Source organism: Morchella sextelata (genome assembly GCF_020137385.1).
Source record: "Morchella sextelata strain SCLS chromosome Unknown scls_25, whole genome shotgun sequence".
NCBI lineage: Eukaryota > Fungi > Ascomycota > Pezizomycetes > Pezizales > Morchellaceae > Morchella > Morchella sextelata.
In genome coordinates, this window is record NW_025408640.1 from 432,119 (window position 1) to 456,264 (window position 24,146).

The window sequence follows — 24,146 nt, forward strand, 5'->3', positions numbered from 1 at the left end:
AGCGATAGTTCTGTAGCTTTTAAACTTGTAATATTGTAAACCGGATTCCGCTCGCTGAGTGACTGATGATGCCACTAAGACGAGGCAGAACCCTCCCTATTTATACATGTTGGAACCTATGCCAAGGCCCGCTTTCTAATACTAAAGAGATAACGATGATAGAATAAGATAATCAACCCGAAGATAACCCCAGTAGAAAAGCGCCCCCGCGTAGTTCCGTTCCTCCATTCTAATTCCGACACGTAACCATAAACCCCGCAATTGCCAGTAACCGAGCTGTATCATGCTATTGTCCTAGAGCTACTTCCCTAAGTAGAATGGCCTGCAGCCATAAGCCCCGCTTCTATTCCGTTCCGGGTGAGACACCCAATAGTAAGCGTGCCCTCACAACAGCCTAATACTAGTGTGGTTGCACCCGGTGCCCCCACACCCCTCGGTACCTTTCTATGCTTGTTCCTTCGTTACCCGACCGTACTCGCATCACAACCCATCACTCATATTATCCCTGTTCCTTGACTTAGGAGCAGTGTTCGTGTTTCCTATAACAGGCTGAGGCAGCTCAGTACCTGGTATGTCGTACCACTGATCCAACGGAGTCCATTCTTCTTCGGGGTTGCCAATAATTTCAGGGCCAGTTTCTACGCTGGTCCGTGATTTTCTGACAAATTGTTCTGCGCTGAGCAACTGTTTTACGGGTTGTTCACGCATTACTCCCCCTTCCATAGCGAACTCTGGGCGCCTTGTGAGTGCGTCTGGCTTGCCATTCTTTTCGCCTGGTCGGTAATGAATCCTGAAGCGAAAAGGTGCTATCTTTTCGGCCCATCTGGCTTGTCTTCTCGACAACTTCTTGGTCGTTGTGAAGTACTGCAGGTTCTGATGATCCGAATGTATCTGGATAGGAATGTCCGTTCCTTCCAGCCAATGTCTCCAAGTCAGGAGAGCAGAAACTATAGCGAGCATCTCCTTGTCATAGATCTCGTAGTTTACCTCTGCCTCGTTGAACTTGCGAGAGTGGTAAGCTACCGGGTGTAGGATACCGTCCTCGAACACCTGAGAGAGTACTGCGGCTTCAGCCCAGTCGCTCGCGTCAGTTTCTATGATCGCTTCACGGTGTTCGTCATAGTGTCGTAGTATTGGAGCAGACGTAAATTTCTCCTTGAGTTCGTCGAAAGCGCCTTGCTGCTCACTGCTCCATCGCCATACGGAACCTTTCTTCAAGAGATCGGTCATTGGTCGGCAAACTTCGGAGTATCTGTGGATGAACCGTCGTAGGAAGTTGGCGAATCCGAGGAAACATTGAAGTTCCTTGACCTTGGTGGGTGGTAACCATTCCGTGATTGCCTTCACCTTCTTAGGCGAGACCTGGTTCCCTTTCCCTGATAGTACAAATCCCAGGAATTCTACCTCCTGTTTGTACCATTCCGTTTTCTCGAGGTTCCCGTATAGATGGTTTTGTTGCAGTCGCTCCAATATCTTCCTCACAAGAGTCGTATGCTCTTCCTTAGTCTTTGAATATATTAAAATATCATCCAAGTAGACTACTACGCCCTGATCTAGAAGATCCTTGAATATGGTATTGACCATGACCTGGAACGACGCCGGTGCATTGGTTAAGCCAAAAGGCATTACCCTATATTCGAAGTGGCCGTACTTCGTTCTGAAAGCTGTTTTCCATTCCTCGCCAGCGGCAATTCTAATCAAGTTATAGCCATTTTTCAGGTCTATCTTGGTGAAGAACTCTGCTCCTTTCGTCGAATCGGCCAGCTCTGTCATGAGTGGAAGGGGGTAGCGATTCTTGACCGTGATAGCATTTAAGCCACGAAAGTCTACGCATAGCCTCAGTTTTCCATTGGCTTTCTTCACGAACAGGATCGGTGCTGCTGCCGGGCTGGTGGAGGGGACTATTTTGCCCGAGGCTAGCATTTCGTCCAAGTACTCCCGGAGTGCCTTTTGTTCTACTGGGGAGAGCGCATAGATCGGTCCCCATGGAGGCTGCTTTCCTTCCATAAGGGGAATGGTGTGATCCCATTCAGAGTGATCAGGTAGTCGATCAGCTCCCTCCTTAGAGAAGACGTCGACTAAGTCCTGGTACTCCATCGGTATAGCACTAGCGAGAGTCTCGCCTACCAATGCCCTTGCCCAGAAGGGGTGTTGCTCGATCATCATCTGTGTCTCGGGTGACGACCTCAACAGCCTGATGACCAGCTCTTCTGAGTCCTCTTCGTATATATCATACATGGTCCTGAAGCATCCCTTCACTTGACAATTGATGTTGTCGAAGGTGACCTTGTTCTGTCCCCAATGTATGGTTGGTTGATGATCCTTGAGCCATCGATGTGGTATGACGAGGTCTTCTCCTGCGAATGAGGCAACCTCACAGACGATGTCTCTGTCTAGATGGTTGCCGACGCGGAGGGTAAGGGATTGGGTGATGTGAGTGCCGGAGTTAGGCATAGGGGTACCGTCAGCCTGTCTGATGATGAGGGGCTTGGGTCGAGGTTGAGTTGGGATCTTGAGACGGTGGACACAGTTCCAGGACATAACCCAGTCCTCTGTTCCGCTGTCTAGGAGTGCGTTGACTGTTTCTGCATGTTGGGTACTAGTTGCGGGGTGGCTCCAAGAGATTTCAATCTCAAGGCGGGTTTCTTGGTTGTGTGAAGACATGTTTGTATGTTTTTGGAAGTGTAAGGTAAGGGGGGTTGTTCTTCTGGATATAAGTGGGTTGATGTTGATAGTTCTTGTTCTGAGCGCGGGCGAGGGAGTTTATATAGAAAATTCGAGGGTTGATGAAGATCATAGTACAACACTTACGCACCAGGCGTTTCGGAATGTGACCCCGCTTCTCAAAGTGTGTGTAAAGAGAATTTAAATTGCGCGAAATAACAAAACCGATAGAACATAACATAACCCGATCCCTTAAGAAAGTCTTTTTCTCAAACAGAATGAAAGCCGTAACACAACATAGAATAAAACACCGCATAAATAGAAATACCCAATCAATTTAGTCCTCCAAATTCGTAATCCTTGCCCTGAATGCCTCATTTTGTGGCCCCAATTTCCGTTTCTTATCACCCTCCCTTCCGTGGTCCTTTCTCCCGGAAGGATACTCTTTTCTTTTCAGGTTCGTTAACCTGACCTTACTCGTCGCCACGCAATCCTTTACGAAGTGGTTATCTCTACCACAACGGAAACACTTTCCTTCCTTCTGCCATTTCTCCTTTTCTTCTTTGGTGACACCTAAGTCATCCGAGGTCTTGGAGTTGTTGGCTGATGCGAGAAAAGTTTTCCGGGGATTTGCGTTGTTGCGCGATTTCCGCCGTTCCGTTTTCTCCTCGCGAGGTTTCACAGTGTCTTTACCTCGCAGGATTTCCTTCCGAGCCTTCACCTCGTGGTCCTTACGTCCAACTTTTCGTACCCAGGCTAACCAGTCCACGAAATCTTCAGGCTCCTCAATCGCGTTAGAGAGCCTCTGTTCCAGCGAGGAGTTTATTCCTGTTAGGATGATGGACCTCATGACAACTGGTCCAACTCGTGCATCCCATTCCAGGTTCTGCATCTCGTTAATGTAGTCGTCGATTGGGCCAGTTTGACGGAGCTTGTCCATCTTCTGCTTAGCCTGTTCCTGACTCGTACGATTGCCATATTGGGTGCGAAGTTCCTGTTTGAACCGTTCCCAGGTTCCGATGCTTCTATCCACCGCCAACCTCTCCGTAAAGTTCCGCCAAAAGTTCGCCGCACTACCGGTAAACTCGAGGGATGCCCACATAATCTTGGTGCCGTCATCCCATTGGACCTTTTTCTGGAGACTGATTAGAATCTCCATCTGGTCGATCCAGAGTCTTACGTCTTGATCGGCTCTTCCGGAGAAGGGAATGTTGGCCTTTTTGGGTGCATCGCCTACGGTGGCGCGAGGGGGGTGCGAAAGTTCTTGCTCTCGTTGGCGCCTCCTTTCCTGTCCTGTCTTCGTTTTTTTTCGTTCCAGCCGCTTGCGGCGTTCGCCTTCCGAGTCTGAGGAATCCGATGGGGATGATCCGGGTGCTTCCGGGGCGTTACCTCCCTTATTGCCATTCCCATTACCTCCCCCTTGTGCTTCTTGACCTCCTTGCTTCCCTTGTTGGCTTTGGTCTTCGAGGCCTTCACTGGATTCGGAGCCAGCTGGAGGGACGACTGGTTGTTGGGGAGGTGGTTGGGGAGGTGGGCCTGATCCGCCGCCACCTGTTTCTGGGGCCAGTGGTTTTTCCGCAGCCGCTTTACGGGCTGTTTCCTTCATCTGCTCCACCATTTCTTCTAAGGCCGTCTTTGTTCCAGAGAACCCATCTACCAAGGAGACCTGCTGCTGCATGGTCCTTTCCAATTGTGCTAGTGTGGCTGCTACGCCTTCTGGGACTTGGGCTGGACCATCTTTCGGCAGTCTTTGAATCCAGTCAGCCAGCATGGTTATGTGCTGGGCCTGCTCTTCCTGCCGCTGTTGATAGGCCCTAGTAGTGGTGACGATCTGCTCCAAGACTTGGCCGAGGTTCGTAGTGGTTGCGGCTGTCTCTGCCCGCACTTGCGCGAGGATATACCCTTCTCAGCGCTCCCGTTCTTCTTGGTCCTGGTTGAACTTCATCTGTAATTCGCGGATGAGTTTGGTCTGCTCTTCGTGCTGCCGGGTAAGCTGCGCCGCGTGCTGCCGAGTAATTTCCCTGATTGCGGGCAGGTCTTGGACGCTCACAGTGAGGTCTCCAAGTCCGCGACTCAGTTGCTGAACCACTGGGGCTCCTCTCCGTTCGATTTCTTGCCCGATGATTTCTCCAAAGGGGTGCTCGATCCGGCGTTCCTCTACGTCCATATCCGTATCCTCGTCTTCGTCCGTTTCCCTGGGGACCGAGGGCCTCGGAATAGAAGATCGTTCCCTGATTGGCGTTTTGTACGGGGAATAATCTCGGTAGTTCCCTTGCCTGCGGGAGCGGGGTTGGCCATAGGATGCGGCCGGCTGAGTCGATCTGAAGAGGTCGCTGATCGGCATGTCCAGATCCCTCCTGTGGCGCTGTCTCGCCTGGGTCTCGACTATACCTCGATCTCTCACGGTGATCGAGCTCTCCATGTTGTAGTCTTCCTCCATTTGTTGCTGATGACCCCTTGACATCGCTAAGTTGCTCGATTCTGAGCTGTGGCTGCCTTCTGCACCAGGGTTGAGCGACGAACCAAGGGACGGAGTGAGCTAATCCGTAGGATTGCTGACGGAGGGTGACTTTGATGGGGAAGAGTTCGGGATAGTTGAGGATCTCCGGGTCGTGTTCTTCGAATGTGCAAGTAGTACCTGCTTCGGCAAAAAACCCGGCGTATTCGAGGTATCCGCAATAGAGGTGTTCGGCACTGCCTCTGCGAACAACAAAAGAGGTAGTGCAAGTAAAGTTGTTGATAGCTGCTGTTGCTACTCGAGGATGCATACGGTATCAAAGAGTCCTTCTAATAGACTACTTTCTTATTCTTTTACTTGAGCGCACGGTGACTATCCGCCACAAACAAAATACTCTCAAGTATTGGTCTAAGCAAGTAGTTGTCTTATCGGGACGTTGATAATATGCGATCGATAAAATAATAGCGTAGTGGATAAGGTACAATATAGTGTTTGGGGAAATGCCAATGCTAAGCGATAGTTCTGTAGCTTTTAAACTTGTAATATTGTAAACCGGATTCCGCTCGCTGAGTGACTGATGATGCCACTAAGACGAGGCAGAACCCTCCCTATTTATACATGTTGGAACCTATGCCAAGGCCCGCTTTCTAATACTAAAGAGATAACGATGATAGAATAAGATAATCAACCCGAAGATAACCCCAGTAGAAAAGCGCCCCCGCGTAGTTCCGTTCCTCCATTCTAATTCCGACACGTAACCATAAACCCCGCAATTGCCAGTAACCGAGCTGTATCATGCTATTGTCCTAGAGCTACTTCCCTAAGTAGAATGGCCTGCAGCCATAAGCCCCGCTTCTATTCCGTTCCGGGTGAGACACCCAATAGTAAGCGTGCCCTCACAACAGCCTAATACTAGTGTGGTTGCACCCGGTGCCCCCACACCCCTCGATACCTTTCTATGCTGGTTCCTTCGTTACCCGACCGTACTCGCCTCACCACTCATCACTCGTATTATCCTTATTCCTTGACTTAGGAGCAGTGTTCGTGTTTCCTATAACAGAATGGTTGAGTGATTTTGTCTTGTATCCCCCACCCGCACCCATACACTTCTTCTACGACAAACTAATAAAGAATCTTCTTCGATCTCGCGCTCTTCTGTCACTCATATTGCTTTCCGAAATCAGATTAGACTGTACACAGGTTCCTAACATATAGATTATCCTTTATGCGATTTTTATGTAGGAACGTAATATTTATTTTACTTGGAGTTTTGTTGTATCGTATTCCTACTATGTATGTAGGTAAAATAACCGGGGTTGGGGCCTTGGTGCCCCAAATTCCCGCCTCTCCCCGCGAAGGTTATCATTCCCCCCTCCTTCGATCAGATGTTCCCAAGCATGCGAGCGAAAGAACAGACTCGCATAGCTGCTCCTGTACACTATCTTTTCTACTGTAGACCCCGCCGGAAGAGAGGGTAAGCCCCAGGTCTATTGACTATGGAGGCTGTAGTTAGGTGTCAATGATCGTAAGCGCACCATAGCGGAAACTATAACCGAGCACACATTGAAATTTGAATAGACCAACATTGTTGGAGATATGTATTACTATTTCCACCAGTAGTAATCCAGTGAATGTACGTACGTCTCGGCTCCTCCGGTTTTCATTGTTTCGCCCCCCCGGGGGGGGGGGGGCGAGGCCTTCGGAGGTATGGGTGTGCCCTGGTCCCAGGCAGCCTACAAAAACCGCCAAGCCTAGGCTTGCTAATACCCGCCAATGATCGATTTCCGCATAAGAACTACTCATGCGTTTATTAAATGGTCGGAATTCTTAGTAGGGATTTGGTTGCAACGATATCCGACCATTTAATGAACGCCCGAGTATATTTGGGAGGGATAAGGACTTAAGCGGAAGAGAAAAAGGAATCCCGGACATTCTCTGTAATCCAATCATTCCCGGGGACGGGTCTCAAGTTATGTACTCTCATTTTTCAGTGTAAGAAGCACCGGATTGAAATAAGCTAGATATAAGTATAATATAATGCCTTCATAAGATTCGAATAAGGTTTTAATTTCGGTAAGGCGCCATGCTCTGTGGGCCACGCCGAATACTAATAAAGCCGACCATGTTTGTCATTATCCCGATGGCACGAGATGTCCGTCGCACCACCATCTATGTGTTTACTGTGCGGGCGGCGCCTGGAGGGGCAACCGTTGCCAGGCGGAATTTTGTAACCAAACGTGCCCCAAGTAATTCAGCAAGAGCCACGTCGACGAAAAAAAAACCAAATAGGGGATTAAATAGAAGCGTTACAAACGGCAAAAATTCCGTTGCGGGGAATTGAACCCCGATCTAGTCGGTGAGAGCGACTGATGCTAACCATTACACCACAACGGATTCTAACAGACGGCGTTTTAGGCTATTTTGACAGGGAATACAAGGTAAGATGCTGCTAGACCACGAGGTTCGAACGAGGTTGATCAAGACCAATGCTCACCGACTATTCGTAAGAAGTACCTCGAGAGTAGACACAGACGGGGTACTAAGCTATATATCCTAGCAGGATCAACAATATTTTCTGCGGAAAGAAATCAGGCTGCCGACCGCAGGTTCTCACGACTTTCGCGCTCTTTGACCCCGGCTCATTGCCGCGTAACCTGAGAAGTCGATCATTACCTTATTTCAACCCAGAATCAAATTGAGTGACTCAGAGAACAAATACCAGAACCACCAAACTTCAATTCCAGCAGTTGCCATTTCTATCTTCTCTAAAGTTCTCGGTAGTACTCTTTCGCCATCCCATACGCTAATTTAACCCCTGTCAGCCAAGGGCGTAGAGACAAACTTAAAAGCACTCCAGTGACAATATACCATCCCTTTGTGGTGTAGTTGGTATCACACCCGGCTGTAATAGCTTGCTTACCGGTTGGTCACCAGTTCGACTCTGGTCGGAGGGAGTTCTAGGTAGTTCATGTCCATTCCTTCGGGATGGATATGTGTCACAAATGTTGTTACCCCCGGGGGCCGCATAGAATACTTTTAAGTTCTTTGAAATGAAACAGAACGGATGAAAGGCCCTTTATTTTAGTCGTAGTTAAGGCTTTCTTTGGGAATATGCCTGCCGGTAGGTAGGAGTGCTACATGTAGGCGTAGTAGACCCCCCCATAAGAAAACTGGAAGTCTTTTTCATGTGTCTGCGGTTCGTCAATGATCTATACACATCTCCATTTTTATTGGCTATCTGGGGGAATGCGCGCACAGTTTAATCCCCTTTGTACCACTGTCCCGAGATCTTCTAGGATAGGATTGCGGCATGCGGATGTCTTTTTGACTATCTGCAGCTGGACATGTTGTATGACACAAGACATGTCGTGCGCCAGCTATGCCCGAGTCAGGAACCCCTTAATAAACGAAAAATTTGTAGATCAATCGTCTGTATCGTTCAAATGAGTATAGAGGGGATCACTGTTGAGCTTCTGTGGAATAACAGATCGGTTAAAAGAAGGTATGTAGGGAGTGGTAAGCCTTACAACTTCCCATATAATTAGAAACGAGACGGGGACATGGATAGAAACCAGCCTCTCTTGTCTATGTAGTACACACGATCACCCTCGAATTCCGGTATTTAGTACATCCTTTAAGAGATCAACCATGTTATTGAATATTCTTTTCCATTATGGGTCTCAGCTTGGCCAGTCTTATTACCGGGAAAGATTAAAGAGCTCATAGGCTATATTCTCCGCCAGCGGAAGTGTCGATTGTGTAAGTCGCTTGACATCTGATAGAATATATAGAGCGGCCACTTGTATTTTTTGCGTCACGATAATTGCGAGTGGTGGTTTATGAAGACAGGATCAAGTCACCAGTGGCTTGTTATGGAGGGGGTATTTACTCATCGATCCGTTTTTCGGGTAATCGGTGATAGTTATCACCCGAAAGATTTCAAAGACTCTGAATTCTCACGATTCTGATGCTTTGAGTGTTGGACTTGATTTCCTCGCTAGCACTGACAGGGATGCTCGGTCTGACAGATACCGAGATACATGTCTGTACTACTTCGGGCCGATATAGTACTAGCGGCTACTTGAAGGCTACGTCATCAGGCATGCTATGTATAACTGATCTCGCCTCCGGAACTCTCAGCCTCCCTTCGGAATTTCCCCTCCTTGCTACATGTAAATGCCCACATTTTCTTCCTCTACTCACCACAAACCGCCTTCCGTCAAAACTACGACAAATCCCAGCAAGTGTAATGAGAACTGGCTGAATTCTAATCAACAGAAAGAACCGAAAATAATTGATGGATTGAAGAATCTCGGAAGTCAATGCCAGAGAGATGGAGTCTCATTGGCAATTTCAGCCCCGGTAGTCACTAATTGGATTTACTCCAGAACCTTTGGACTTTCTTTGCATCGATAAGGAGATGGAAATCAAATCTTATCTCGGTCTTCACCAAATGAAACAATTTTAATGGCATAATGGCTGGACAGAGGGTTCGGGATATGTACTAGACTGATGGCTGCTTTCTGGTTTCTCTTAATACCCTATTCAAGAGTTTAATCGGGGACGGCGTGCTTCAAGGCTTCAAAGAAAATAAAACCGGAGCAAGATATCTTTGATTTTCATATACTCCGGGAGGTGAGCGAGGTCCAACAATCACGAGCAAGCTAAATAGAATCCCTCGCTTTTTTGAGTACAAGAGAAGGTGCATTTATCTATAGTCGCTCATTTTAGGTTTTTAATCTTATAAGTTCCTATATTCTGGGGAACATGATCTCAGTGGATGATTGTATGACTCAGATGCTACGAGCATATCGTACAGGGTTGAGCACTCGATACACAGTTAATTCCGGTTCAGGACAATATCCCCGGAAAGGATTCTCTAATGAGACAGCGTATCTGCGCACCAGCTTCTTTTCGAACTATGTCCTTTCTGAGCACATCATCGCGAATATGGAATATGCCAGGGTAAGCAAGAAGCAAGGAATGGCAGGTGATAGTCTCCCAGGATCACTTTGACATGGATGGAAGACAAGAATACCTAGAGTCGCAGAAGAAAATTTTGAAAGAAACGTTCTGAAAGAAATATTTTGTTTCAGGCTAATAACTCTGCTCAGAGACACCTAATGACGCATGGTAGAGTACAAAACAATCTACGGGGGTTTGACAACGATACGATACCGCTTCCTCCCAATCCCCTCTCCAGGCATACTGTCATTTCGCAACATCCTCTTTGCGTTGGCGAAATGATACTCCACTTCCCTTTTCAGCTCAGCTTTCTCAATGCGGCAAAGCTCCTGCTCGTGTTCGGTAACGATATCCTTGAAGATCCTATTCTCAATGAGAACTTTCCGTTCATTTGCATGCCCGAGAGCATCGAGGGCCTCGAAGTATTTCTCATCCCTCTCCGTGGGAAGCTGATTGGGCGAGAGGTTCCTCCGCTCGTTGATGATGTGACGGTCTAAGGAGTCACCATACGCCTCCCGGATAGCCTGGCGGCGCTCGAGTTGATTGCTTCGTTTCCTCAGCCATTGAAGACGACGCCTCGCAGTGTCCACGGTCTCAGCGTAGGGGGTGTTGCGGGGGAGTGTGCCACTGTTGGGGGGGCCGCCGGGGACGATGGTGATAGGAACACGGCCATTGAGCCTTGTGGAGGCGTTGTGATGGGGAGAGGGGCCATTGCTGGTAATAACAGCGTTGGCAGCGCTGGTAAAGAGGCCAGCGATCACCACATGGCCAGTGTTCAGCGGGAGTGAGGACATGGTGGTACTGGGCTGGAAATGATTAATATCTACTTGCTGGGGCTCTGAGGTGGGGGGAGGGGGGGTGCTGTTGTTACCAGTTCGGACTCGCGGGAAACCGGGAGTACTTGGCCGCACTGCGTAGGGTTGATGGAGAGCTGGATACGGAAACAGTGGGCCGAGATCGGGATGACCGATGGTAGACCAAGGATGGTTGATTAGAAGTAAGAGGTTCCGTGGGGTAGGTGGTTTGGTGAGGAGGGTAGGGAAGATTGTTTTAGTGGTAAGCGTTGCCTCAGATTAAGTAATTTCGCCGTCGCTATGACGAGCCCCTTTGTTAACTATTCATAAGACCTAATGTCATTCCCGGAACGAGCGAGGGTCTGGCATAGTGGCGAATGGCGGCTTTTCTACTTTATAATCAGTTGAGTCGAAGGATTTTGTTTTCTTACTTTTTCTTTTTTTTCTTTCGGTTTTAATTGGCCCATTCGCCATCGAACCTGGTATGGATTCGACATTACCACACGTAATTAACCGGAGATGCCGACAGCTTGAGAACTAACTATTCCCCATTCTAAAATCTCACGATACGGTTTTTGACGACATAAAGAGTGATTTGTTCGTTTAATAGGAATACTAATCAGTCATTCCGATAATAATTTAGAAACTCATAGCTTTTTATGCTAAATCCCATAAGAAAGCTAAATCACGCTACCGGATCGCTCTATATATATCCAGAAACTGACGTCATGGCTATATTATGTAACAGTATCTGAAATTAGCTGATGTTTGGCTGAATAGTTATAGGATAGAGTACGACCCTGTAGACCATGAATATCAATTTCTCCACACCCGGAGGTGATATACTTCTCAGACAGCCGATACAAGAGCAGCGTGTTCCACGTCACTGACGGATAGCGTGGAATACAATTTTACCAATTCTATTGACTAATAATTTGACAGATATACGCTAGACCTAGAAATCGCCTTCACGAAAGCGCTCCCGCACGAGGTCGGCCAGTCCCCGTGACCATTCAGTCGCCGTTTCGCTTGGCAATCCTCAATACAAAGAGAGCATGAGGATTAGGATATACTCCTCCTGATTTTGAAAAAATAGCTCCACTGCTTTATTTGTTTATTGCTAAGAAAACGGCGACTGGATGGCCTCGCGCGATATTGAGGGGAAAGCGAGTGATATTTCATGACGCCAACTCACTCACCTAGTCCGAGAAGTCACATTTATACCGAGAAAAACGCTGGATTAAGAACTCTAATATCACTTGTGGTCTGCGACGTTCCCGGGGGGTGGCGTTGTGCGCGGTGCAGAGTGGGGCGGTTCTTCTCCACAACGGTGGGGGGCGGGGGGCGGGGGGCGGGTTAGGAGTATCTTCGGCCATTATCCGAATAGAGCGCCAAAGAACAGGAATAATGCTCAAAAGTTTCGAATTGATTCCCCGGCGGAAGCAGCCTGGAGACGGGTTTCATACCAGTGACAGTCCTATGGCTAGTCATTTAGGTGACCGGAGGAGGAATAACTCGCATACAATCTGGGAAAAAGAGCTATCCGTTGGACGGATGAAAATCTCAGGCTTGCAGCTTCCATCTCTCAGCTAATACTAGCTCTGTCTTGTAATTCGCGCTGATTTTTGATCGGCGGTATGACGAATACCGCACACAAAAGCTAGAAGGCTACCTGATTGAGTGCATGCACAGTCCAGGCTGCGGATTTGAGTTTTTCATCCGTTCAAGGGATAGGAATTTATTCATAAAAGAAGAAAGCCTGGTCACCGGAATGAAGGCACATACTCAAAAGCAGTGTTGTGTTATTTTACTGGGCCATGAACATACAGAATTTTCTTTAACTATGTTCCTCTTAGAGACCTCCGATATTCTCCATTCATTCGACTCAAATCCTTAGTCGTGGCCAACACCTGTCTCAGCCTCCGGCACAACCTGGCTCTGAATCGCATCGATGATCTCAACCGCATCGATGACGCCAGCCGCATCAGCAAGCCGACCCTGATCAGCTGCATCCACCCCAACCCCCGCCTCCATCCCCCTCAACTCCTCCAACATCTCCACCAGCCGCCCCCTAATCATGCCCAGATCCCTCATCTGGTTCTCCTGCTGGTTCCTGATGACCTCGCGGCGGTTAACCAAGCCCTTCAGCGTAACCAAGGCCTGTACCATCACGATCTGCTCCGGCCTCAGGTCGTCGTTGAGCACCATGCTGGCCTCGAGAGGGGTACGTGTGACATCGAAGCCGCTGCGGATGAGGGCGATGCGGCCCACGGTGTAGTCAAAGCGCATCTTGTTGGTGTCATGGAGGAGCTGCTGCGCGCGGGTGGAGGCGAGGTGGATCTTTTGGGTGGTGTGGGTGATCCAGTAGGTGAAGGTGGAGATGAGGGTGGAAAGGGTGATGGTGTCGTCCATTTTGGCGTGTGGGAAGATGGGAGGTTTGGATGTACAGGGGGGGGACTAGCTGCAGTGTGGGGTATTGGTCGCGGGATGGTGGGGGTGGGGGATTGATGAAGTGTGTTCAAGGTTGTGTGTGTGGGGAAAGGTGTGGTGAAGGTTGTGTGCGGGAAGGAAGGTCATTGACTGTCGCGGCAGGGTAGCTTACCTTAGCCCAGACCCAGGCTCGTCCCCAGACACCCTGCTTCCGTCCCACTAGTGTGAGGAACCTGCTACTACATGTAAGTTCGGGAGGAGTACGAGACTAGCCCAGACCCAGCATGAGGTGAATGTGGAAGCTTAAAATGTGATCACGGCCCAGCCGTGTTCTTGTCCTTACGCTTATCGATTCAGCCACCATCACATCTTCTGCTTTGCCAAACCGGTTTGCAACCACCGCGGCGGATCAAACCTAACCCACAACTGTCTGGGCCCAGCCGGGCCCGCGCGTTTCACCAAAGCCCACACCCGGCCTACGTCTCCCAGTAACCAGCACTAAAACTTGAAAGATAGGGAGGGTATGGCTCTACCTAGATTTCTGTTACCGGAATAGCCTTTTCCCCTCAAAGGAAAACATTTTATTGCTCGAGATTTGCCAGTTTTCGGGTTCAGCTCAAGGGATACTGCCCGCGCCCGGAAAAACGGCGGCCTGGCCAGCCGAGTTCAGCCCAGTTTATAGCGGGATACTACATGTACTTACATTTCTCGGGGCAATATATTACATGGCACAAGTCTCAACACCGTCCCTCTAGAAGCCGGTGTTTCCAGTGGTTCGTCGATTTACCGATCCGGCCCGATTTTCTGCAGCCGTTGAGCAGATGAGTTCTGTCCAGTTTCTCATTTTAGTTCAGTTTCTGGCTTGAATCCAAACTGGTTCTAAGTTGTAAGTGCTCATATAAAAGACGGACACCCTACGCCAGGAGAGGTTCCCGGAGAACACCAACCCTGAACACCTTTGGCCACGTAGTGTTCGTAATTGGAGTTCAAACCGGCGTCCCAGTCTGACCAGTCCTTATTCCGTCAGGTCAGTTGTTAGTTCTTGTAATCCAGTTCAGTTTAACTTTGACTAAAAGCAGAACCCTTTCCAACCATTGGAAATACCGCTGGAAGTACAAGTACAGAGGGCCGAAGCATCTGTAAAGTGATAAATGAGGCAATATGACAGCCTGTCATAACGTCAAACGAACCGGAAAGGTGACAGGCTTACTAAAGCGATCGCGATAACCCCGGCGACTTAATGATTTATCCATCAATGAATGAATCGATAAACCCGGGGCCGATGAGAATGAATTACGAGTGATATTCCGTGCTTCAGCTGTGATGACTAAAGCGCTTGGCAAACAATGAGATGCTAAGGACTACACTAAGAACATTTTAGAATATTAAAAGTGCCAGATTCTAAATGGCGATGACATCTGTTGAATTTCTCCCGGAAATCTCACCATGAGATGTTATGGGCGGGATAGCTTAATCGGTGTTTAGACACTACGTAGTTATGATCAGTTAACGATATATATGTTAGTTTCGAGACCTGTAACCTCAGCTGCGGCAGCCCGTTTGATCCTACGCATCATTCCCTTCTCCTTCATCAGAGCAGCGCAGCAAAATAGTAATAGTCTTGTTTGAACCAGTCAGCTAACATCATCATTCGGACTTTGAATAGTTCTTGATTTCCTGAGCATGAGTACACAAACAGGAATAAAATATGCGGATGCAATTGCAGGAGTGTGGTTCATGTGGTCAGGAGTGATTAATCTCAGACCACTGTTTTTTGACTTAGACTACAGAAGACGTATGCAATTCTATTTTCACCAAGACCTACTCCATTTATCAAAACAGAGGATAGAAATAAGACCCGTACTTAATAACCGCATTCTCTATCACCCTTACCGACTCACTCTGTTTTTTCGCGCTCTTAACCTCCCAGCAACTGAATCATTTCACTAAGCTCCACTGGACCCAGCTCTTTCCGGTTCCACCCTCTCAATGAAGTCATAAACCCCATTATCGAGGATCCTCTTTTCGATCTGGTTCAGAATGTGATCCCTCTCCCTTCTCATTTCGAAGCACTTCACGTGCATACATTTCTGTCTATCCTCCAATTCCAAAATCTTATCCTTCAAGTCCATCAGCAGATAGAGCCTTGCGTATATTGGGAAGGATTCCGGACACATATACACCTCGATAGGCTCGCTCGGGTCGATCCCCTTTATGATTAGGCCGTTCCGCGAAACGGTGTAGTCGTATCGGAGTTTTTCAATGCGTCTGTAGTTGTCATGGCGACGGATGTTCATGAGCATTAGGTCTTCATCGATGTGTTCTAGCCTTTCTTCAAATGTAGTTGCGACGGCACGTGCTGGTGCGGCGGTTGTGTCAGACATTGAGTCTGACATTGCCTCGGACATTGTGGCAGATATTGTGTCGGACATTGTGGTAAATGTTTCGTGGTGTGTGCTTATTTAAAGCTGCGAGGAGGTTTGTGGTTCGTGTTGTTGACGAAGAGGGAAGAAGAGGTTTTAACATATTGCGTTTATATTTCTAAAAGACACCTTGTCTCGGAATGGCAGGCTCTAGTGTAAGACTGTGTTGATTGACTGGGGTTAGGTTGATATATGTGTTAACATGGCCGCACTTACTACGTACGCAGGGTTATGTGTTTGATTGATAATATTGAACAACTACATGTAGTGGTTGTCCCAGTGCAGTTGTCTCGAACCAGGCCCTTTGCTTTGGCGTTGGATAAATCAGCAACAACAAAGCCGTTGGGCACTTCGCAACGCCGAAATTATGCACGTGACCCAAGTCTGGTTCGAGACAACCGGTGCAGCAATCAGCACCCGTCATTTGCGAAATCATTTTTCGTTCTGAATTTTTATATTATAGGAGATAGGGTTTTCTGATTTAAAACCAGCGATAATGTGCTATCAATCGCAGGTAATAATGACAGGCTGTACGGATAATTATTTAAAGGGAATAGGTAGGAGAGCTGTTACTTAAAGAATAAATATTAGGATATGAGGATATCAGGATTCACGACCACAGATCCCCGCACTGACCACTCTTTCCCCCACCACTCGTTCTCCCACACGATCTCTCCCACCACCTTTTCTCCCGCCACGCTTGCTCCCACCACACTTCCTTCCACCACGCCTTATTTCGCCACTCCCAATACACTAGTGTCTACCTCCCCACCCCACCCTCCTCCACCCCTCTATTCCCTGGGCCACCCACCATTGCCTTGACTATATCCCTCTCATTTTCTTTTAGCGCTCGATACGTGCGGGCATACCATTCGCCCTTCTCCCTCAGCTCCTTCCGCTCCATAGAGTTGTTCTTGGCTACAGTACGTAGCCGCCGCTGGATACCCCTAAGGACGGACTCGTAGACGGTGAGGCTCTGGCGCAGCACGCGCAGCTGCTCGGTGAGTGTGAAGGTGGGGGCTGCGCGGTCGAGGAGGGGTTGGTAAAAGTGCAGGGCGCTGAGGGCTGTATCCATTGCAGGGTTATATGGGAGCTTGGGCAGGGGACTGGTTGTGAGGATTGAACTGGATTGACAGAGTGATATCTTGTGAAGATTAACTGAGTGATATCTTGTGAAGTTTGCAGTTACTGAGGTATTTGGATGGGATGGGGTCTATTTATACATAACAGCCAAGCCTAACAACGTATCCCCTGCCAGGGTGTCTGAGCGGACCGGATGAAGAGGGGCCGAAGCCCTAGCCAAGCCATTCACGGACCCCCGCGTTTTTGCTGATGTGGGATGGTGTGGTGATGTGCATGATGCAGTGCATTATTAGTAGGGGGCCAACATGATCGATTTTGACACGTAGTGGGTATGGATAGGGTTCTGGGAAATCGGGTACGGCATGGAATATGCAGCGAGCATTATAGGGCAGGGATGGCGTATTAATATATGCATCTGTCTCAGTCAGCCAGTCGGTTGGTAATGATAGACTTACCAAACTAAGATTAATAACCACCCAACAGTGAAATACTTTGTATAGCATTCTGGGAACCGTATGGGTAGGGAAAGACACCAATAGGCCTTCTTGAGCTTAGACAACCTTTGAGTATTCGAAGTACTTAATGGCAGCCAGATTTTAAGGATTTCCCAGAGTTGATATCTAAGTCATAACTGCTTCAGATGTGACATGTATATGTAGATTGGTACTGGATAAAGAAAATGGCGTTGTAAAGTGATATAGTCATTTATATTTACCCTTTCCACATCTATCTCACATCTGTCAATTGGGGTTTCCTAGTCAATGTCACGTCTATTATAGTAGTGAAAAGTCCCTGATATATTTTACTATTGTACATGGCCTTCTATTTATAAAAACGAAAATAAAATGAGTGTAAAGACTGCACCCTATGGCACTCTATGGCAATCTATGGAAATCTGTTTATAGTGAATCAGATAGTGTTCTAGGGGATGAGGTTGTGCAAGCCACAAGAAAAGTAGGTAACAAAAAAGAAATAAAACAATGAAAGTATTCATTCAAGGGAACATCGGACTGATGAGTCAGCTTTTTGTTCTCCCGGAACCCTGTTCTAGCAATATCCAGAAGAGATAGGTGCAGTGTGTATCATGTCCCTTAGTCTGGCAAAAAAATGCTTTCCTTTTTCGTGGGGGCCAAAGGTATTTCTTTACTAGATTTCATTATGAATAAATGTACTCTAGTTAACTCTGAGTCAATGGTCCTCCTGCATCTGCTGGATCATCTCGGACCCCACCAGAATATAGTTAGCACTAGCACAGTAAGTCATACGACATTTTCCAGGGTTCGTGATAGTGGATTTTAGTCCCCATATTTCTACCAAAATTAGGTCATATTTCTGCTGCAGAAGCCACGTGCGCCATACCGTTTTACGTGGAAGAAATCTGGCTGAATAACGGATTACAGGGATGGACTAAAATGCTCTGATAGTTAGCATAGACGCGATCGCATGCATACGGCCGTTTAAAGCGCATAAAATGATGATTGGTACGATCTCGCAAAGTGCAATAAAGTGCACGTGTCAATACATGTAGTCAGGTGTGGTTCCCGGGGTGAATTCGACCCATGCAGTTGGTCTCTTCCAGACGCACAGACAGCAAGGATCATTGGTTGCTCCTTCTTTTTCTTCTTTAGTTTAGCTTATCAATCGCACATATGCAGCCATCATTGATTGCTTGCTTTTTAGGGGATGGGGAGGCACACTCAAGGCAGAAAACTGATGGAGCTAATAATATGATAGGAGACCAAACGATATATTGGGGAAAGCAATATTATGATACGAGATGAATAATCTGAAGAACCTCCATGCATGCGCGATGATATCATCGGTAAGGGGTCGTTAATTCTGCCTACCGCGGTAAACCGCATAGTTAGATGTTACACCAGACGTTGAAATTCCCGGATTCGGTTATTTGTCTTAAATATCACATTTTATTGGTATATGTGTCCAACCGTACGTGGTCACGTCGCTGTGATTAGGTGTTGGTTTCGTGGCCTATAAGTTGATTGAGGGGTTCGACCTCTGCTCCCTAGCCTATTTCCTCTACTACTCGCGACAGGCATGAAGTACCCGAATATGCAGCTACAGGTTTTTGGTCTATTTTTGACTTCTAATCCAATGGAAATTGCAGATTAGGACGTGCATTTTCGGGTACTTGTTACCTGCTGCGAGTACGCATCTTCAAAGTCTTAAATGACGCCGATCTTACTTTGACCAGACGGTATCCCTTAAGCTGTTACTTACATGCTGCCAACATGAGACATCGTAACATCAGGCGAGCCTCGCACGAAAGCCACAGAATTGAGACATGATACTTGGCAAAGTTCGTAGCTTTAACAGCATAAGGGATAAGGGGTATGTATCTCAAGGGTGTATCTCCGGATAGTGACAAATCCTGACTCTATTTTCATTTCATACAGGTATCGACTATAGTACATCGTTCACGTATCAAACCGTGGCTACAAGACCTTTACACAAGCAACATAGATAGTGGGCGCATCTATTAATTGTGTCAATCAAAGTAGAGATTTATTGAATAACAAGAATCGGACAGAATCCAGTGCTGTTTCTCTTCCCACCACCATCCTCCCCGTGGTATCAAGATCTTCATCGAACGTCAGCAGCTTCAAATGACGATTCGCATAGCGGCAGTTACCTTCACTTCACCCAGCGTGCAGTTCGAGAGCGCTTTCCCTCTTAATGCCAAAACGGATCCTTCCCCCCCTTCGGCGCAATGGTGACAATCTTCAATTTGTTCCTCCTGTCCCTCTTCCACCAGGGTGGCCTCCTCTGCGCGAAGAGTCTAGTCCGCGCCTCTATATTCCACCCCCACATCACCAGGAAGAGGAGAGTGTCAACGTTTTGCATCTCACAGACTGGGCAGGTTTTACTGGCTGTGAGGAAGTGTGTGGTGTATTGAGTGTAGGGGGACATGGTTGTGATCGGGGTTGTGGGTGAGCAGGTTGTGAGAGTGTGGGGAGTGGGGTGTTGGATGTGGGTTCTAATGGTGTGTTTGGAGGTTTAGGTTGCTGTTGGTGGTAAAACATCCCCCTCCCGTTGATCCTGAACAGCAGGACCGTGAGCACATTTCTGCTCTAGGGCTAGATCGAATTAGAATACTAAGAGACCAAAAAATCCTATTAGTCTTCCCGCCTTAACTCCTTGGGACGAACGCGCGGTACCTTTCCCTTTCTTTCTTTGCTGGAGGCCGAGACATGTGATATCACTCGGTACCCTTCTCCCGCCACCCCGCAAGATTATAGCAAAATCAGAACAGCTACCGTCAGGTCTAAGCTAGAGAGGTTCTGTGAAGCCTCTAGGGGGCAAATCAAAAGTTTCAAATAAATAAAACCTATATCGGAGTATTCGTGATGTGTGCTCACAGGTTGAAACTTCCGGATGTTGCTTCTCCGTCATTCGCCCCTCAGTCATTCACCCCAATTCGTAGTTGGGTGGACTGAATTGGAACGAGTTACACGTTAAGCTTAACGTATAATTTGTCCACCAGAAAATGTTGCGTGTGGACGAGGTACACTCTAAGACGCACCTACTATACACACCTAATAACACCGGAACCACGCCCCGGGAAGTTTCTTAACGAAATAACCAACACCACTAAAGTACGAGTTGACCGAAACAAAGGCCATTTAGAACTGTATGTTTGACACTTTTATATTCCGATACGGCTTATTCCACGACTATAACTAAATAAACCAAACTGATTATAGGTAAAGCAAGACTAAAAAATCTTTTCGAATAAAATCATGTCAGAGACGCCGCCACCCCACTCTTCGCCCTCACTTCCCTCATCTCCCTCACTTCCCTCACCTACCCCGCCCCCATCACCCCCCTCACCGGTGCGGAACCTCCTACCTATGCCCACCCACCCCTTCCCGCATCTCAAATACCAAATCACAGTCCTCAGCAAGGATCAATACGCGGACATTCTGGACGGCAGCGTACTTCATCCCGACATTGTCAAGTCCAGGTCCTCTCTACGTCGCCTTGAAATAGCCGACTGTAACAACTCCCCCCTTCTCCACCTCTTTTCCCTCGGTGAACTAATACTAATAACCCGCCAACACCCCACCCAGACATCCCGGAACCAGGCCCCACAGTACCCCTGCCAACACCACGCAATCGAATCTACACATGCTCAGTGTGCGCCTACGCCGTCACAGGGTACACCAAGACGTTTGGCCACGGTAGAGGTGAGGATATGGTGCTGTATGACTGCTCCTGCGGAATGAGCCATAGCAAATTTATGAGAGTAGTTGCGCATCATGCGGAGGTATGTCCTGGGATGTTGGAGCGTTATCTGTATGCCGATAGGGTGAGGATGGGGTGCGGGGTGGCGTCTAGGGAGGTGGTTTTGTGGGTTGCGCCGGGGCGGTGGGGGTTGGGGAAGGTGTGGGAAACATCCAAAAGGAGTCGGTTGTAGCGTCGCTGCCGGGCAGGGAAGCACGGGCCTGAAGGGCTGGGATGAGGCCTTGGAGCTATATTCTCTGGGTATTCGTGTTCCAGTTGGTTAGGAGTTGGAGTGGTCTCTGGTAGGGATGATGGTAGAAGGGGTATTTTGGGGCGGAATAATGGGAGGCTGGAGTAATAATAGAAATAAAGTAAGATAGGAACTAGCTCTGTAGATATGGAGATGCTCTGGTGAAGAAATTAAGAAGATATCTGAACACGGATTACGTTTATAAAGAACTGGTTGATAGAAATTAAACAAAAAAGAAAAAAAGAAAAACTGGTTGATAGAGCAGAACAGAACCCATAAGAAATATAATAGTAAAACGAGGATCGTAAATGTAAAGAGTTTATCTTCGGGAAGTGACTAGGCTAATGGAAGAAGGACGATTTACACAATGAAAAGACAGGAGTATTATCGAGAGCAATATGTGAGGAGAGCTGAGGAGAGGCGACTTCCACAGAACTCACGACCACTTCTGCCGATGACAAATGGCCTTACTTGTGCCACGTATGCTGAGTCTTGCACAGCTGTCTACTTCTTCTCGATGTTTCCCCTGCATCATCACCGTCAACACAATCTTTCCATCAAATGCTGGAACAGTCTCAATACTCACCTCTTATCCTTCCTCACGAGACGACACTGCGAACCATGCGCCTCCAGGTCTTCCTTTGTTCTAAAGACACTCCCACAATCGCACGTCTTACTCCTCCTCTCCATCTCGCTCTCCTCCACCTGATGCCCCCTCCGATGCATCGCCACTTTGTCCACATCCGCAAACTCCTCCCCACAAACCTCACAGGCGAGCTCACTCATCTTGCGCCGTACATTCAGTCCATACGCGTACTTATTCCACTTCTTACTCATCCCAGACCTCGACAAATAGGCCACCTTCCCCTTCTCCTTGTCTCCCTCCCCCTCCTCCCCCTCCTCCACACCCTTGGCAAGCACCCATGCCCCCGGCCGCGACCTAACCCGCCGCCTCACCGCCGCCGCGACGACACTACCAAACTCCTTCCTGACGCGCTCACGGGCAGCCTCGATGTCCGTCTCGAGTGCCTGGTGCTCCTCCTGCTTGATATCGACACGCACCCTCATGTTCGGATACTCGCGGCTGAAGCGCTCGCCGCACCCGCAGCTGTACAGCATGAACGGTGTGTGGATACGTCCGTTCTTGAAGACATGGACCCGTGTTGTGAATGGTTGGGTGCAGGTGATGCAGACGTGCGGCGATGCGCGCTGCTGCTCGGCGTGGGTGTCGCAGTCGGGGCCGTCGGAGGAGGGTTGTAGGTCTCCTGCAACTGGCGCAGGTGGGGAGCACGGGGGATGCGGGGCAAGCTGGCGCCAGCGTCGCGGGGGTGGTGAGGGTGACCGGGTTGGGTTGGCGGTGGGGCGGTTCAACATGGCCTGGATGTTCTCGAACTGGCCCCAGCTGATGGCGTCTTCTTGGATGGTCTGCGCTGGTGGCGGCGCGGCGATATAAGAGGACGTGTCGCTGAGCTCATTGTCGATGTCGGCTTTGCCAGAGCAGAAGGAGAGGTGGTGCGCCAGAACCGTTGTGGCGTGGGCGTGGTCTTGACCGCACGGGCACGGATGGATGATGATGTTGAAGCCTTCGAATTCGACGGAGGACTGAGTGGTGGTGAAGGGGCAGTAGGGGCAGCCTGTGGCCGGGGAGTGCAGGTTGTACAGTGGTGCCTCATAGGCGGCCGAGTCTGTGGAGAGCGGGGGTTAGTATAGTTGGTATTCGAGTAGGGATGGATGGGGAATACCTGGACCATTGCGGTGGGTGGAGGAAGAAGATTGGACTTGACGTCCTGCAGAGGAAGACGATCCTAACTGCGAGTTTGCCTCGAGTGCTGCTGCAGCGGTGGTGCGCAGCTGGGAAGCGGAGGAAGAAGAGCTGATAGGCCTGTCTTGGGTGGGGGCGCGGGCCTTCACAAGGCGCTTGGAGGCGCGCGTGACGGGGCATGCGCGTGGCATTGTGGGTGTTGGTGGTGGGGGATGTCGAGATATATGTGGTTGTTGGTTGCTCTTCTTAGTTTTGGTGTTGGTGTTGGTGTTCGGGAGAAGTTGGGTGAAGGGCGGAAGGTTGGAAGTGGTGTGGGGAACTTTGTGGTCTTGGCTGGAGTGTGGTAGATTGGGTTTGGTTTGAGATGAGCCGACTTGGAGGGGAGTGGGCTGTGTGTGGTGAGATGAAGTTGGAATATAGGAAGTGTTGGGGGAAGAGGAATATATATTTTAATATTAAGTTCGGACGTAGGAGCTTCTGGCAGCTGGAAATTATCGATATATCTCACGGTAGAGGTAGCTATAGAGGTAAGAATTATGGCCCGATCATAACGGCGGGGGAGGAATAAGAGCATACACATCAGGGTTAAACCAAAATGCAATACACATTTTTTTTCTTTCCTGCAGGTTAAAAAACCGTTCGGTCAGAACCTATCGATCCTCGGACATACGAAAAGACTAGCTTCATGAGCATGTCCGAGATCGATAATTGGGTGTTCCCGATAATTATACTCGGGATAGTTCTGGTGCAATAGCTAGCATGATTTTGATTGATTTGGGATAACTCGCGGCGGGCTCGCTTTGTTATATCTCGGGCCCCTAGGCTCCCAACATTGCGAGTCCGTTCCAGTGCTTTCCCGAGTGATATCGCATGATGCGGAGGAGCCAACGTTCCAACTGAACACAAAATCACAAATAGAAGGACCTCCTGGAAGGGCTACAGAATGCATATATAAAGTAACTGAACAATAAAAAAAAACAGAAAATACACTGACCCAAAAAATAGCAAAAGGAGGAGACTAGCTCTTACCCCTTTTTACCCAGTCACACAGACTTTCAACCAAGCCTGGGAGGTG

General features: G+C 48.5%; 10 protein-coding genes across 10 annotated transcripts; 1 reads left to right on the forward strand and 9 right to left on the reverse strand.

The window, feature by feature from the left end:
* Positions 1–480: 480 nt before the first annotated feature.
* Positions 481–2,664, reverse strand: H6S33_008052 (uncharacterized protein; the record flags this gene model as incomplete). Its single annotated transcript, XM_044839396.1, has 1 exon — positions 481–2,664. One exon carries the CDS (start codon positions 2,662–2,664, stop codon positions 481–483), a length of 2,184 nt encoding a protein of 727 aa, XP_044688243.1.
* Positions 2,665–3,001: 337 nt separating this feature from the next.
* On the reverse strand, positions 3,002–4,435 carry H6S33_008053 (uncharacterized protein; the record flags this gene model as incomplete). Its single annotated transcript, XM_044839397.1, has 1 exon — positions 3,002–4,435. The coding sequence occupies one exon, from the start codon at positions 4,433–4,435 to the stop codon at positions 3,002–3,004; it is 1,434 nt and encodes a 477-aa protein (XP_044688244.1).
* Positions 4,436–4,570: 135 nt separating this feature from the next.
* Positions 4,571–5,128, reverse strand: H6S33_008054 (uncharacterized protein; the record flags this gene model as incomplete). Its single annotated transcript, XM_044839398.1, has 1 exon — positions 4,571–5,128. One exon carries the CDS (start codon positions 5,126–5,128, stop codon positions 4,571–4,573), a length of 558 nt encoding a protein of 185 aa, XP_044688245.1.
* A 5,144-nt stretch (positions 5,129–10,272) lies between these two features.
* Positions 10,273–10,881, reverse strand: H6S33_008055 (uncharacterized protein; the record flags this gene model as incomplete). The annotated part of the gene is made up of 1 exon (XM_044839399.1): positions 10,273–10,881. One exon carries the CDS (start codon positions 10,879–10,881, stop codon positions 10,273–10,275), a length of 609 nt encoding a protein of 202 aa, XP_044688246.1.
* Positions 10,882–12,774: 1,893 nt separating this feature from the next.
* On the reverse strand, positions 12,775–13,293 carry H6S33_008056 (uncharacterized protein; the record flags this gene model as incomplete). The annotated part of the gene is made up of 1 exon (XM_044839400.1): positions 12,775–13,293. The coding sequence occupies one exon, from the start codon at positions 13,291–13,293 to the stop codon at positions 12,775–12,777; it is 519 nt and encodes a 172-aa protein (XP_044688247.1).
* A 1,964-nt stretch (positions 13,294–15,257) lies between these two features.
* Positions 15,258–15,743, reverse strand: H6S33_008057 (uncharacterized protein; the record flags this gene model as incomplete). Its single annotated transcript, XM_044839401.1, has 1 exon — positions 15,258–15,743. One exon carries the CDS (start codon positions 15,741–15,743, stop codon positions 15,258–15,260), a length of 486 nt encoding a protein of 161 aa, XP_044688248.1.
* A 751-nt stretch (positions 15,744–16,494) lies between these two features.
* Positions 16,495–16,809, reverse strand: H6S33_008058 (uncharacterized protein; the record flags this gene model as incomplete). The annotated part of the gene is made up of 1 exon (XM_044839403.1): positions 16,495–16,809. One exon carries the CDS (start codon positions 16,807–16,809, stop codon positions 16,495–16,497), a length of 315 nt encoding a protein of 104 aa, XP_044688249.1.
* Positions 16,810–19,508: 2,699 nt separating this feature from the next.
* On the reverse strand, positions 19,509–19,745 carry H6S33_008059 (uncharacterized protein; the record flags this gene model as incomplete). Its single annotated transcript, XM_044839404.1, has 1 exon — positions 19,509–19,745. One exon carries the CDS (start codon positions 19,743–19,745, stop codon positions 19,509–19,511), a length of 237 nt encoding a protein of 78 aa, XP_044688250.1.
* Positions 19,746–20,575: 830 nt separating this feature from the next.
* Positions 20,576–21,252, forward strand: H6S33_008060 (uncharacterized protein; the record flags this gene model as incomplete). The annotated part of the gene is made up of 2 exons (XM_044839405.1): positions 20,576–20,831; positions 20,906–21,252. 2 exons carry the CDS (start codon positions 20,576–20,578, stop codon positions 21,250–21,252), a joined length of 603 nt encoding a protein of 200 aa, XP_044688251.1.
* Positions 21,253–21,813: 561 nt separating this feature from the next.
* On the reverse strand, positions 21,814–23,262 carry H6S33_008061 (uncharacterized protein; the record flags this gene model as incomplete). Its single annotated transcript, XM_044839406.1, has 3 exons — positions 21,814–21,835; positions 21,896–22,994; positions 23,052–23,262. 3 exons carry the CDS (start codon positions 23,260–23,262, stop codon positions 21,814–21,816), a joined length of 1,332 nt encoding a protein of 443 aa, XP_044688252.1.
* Between the last annotated feature and the right edge of the window lie 884 nt (positions 23,263–24,146).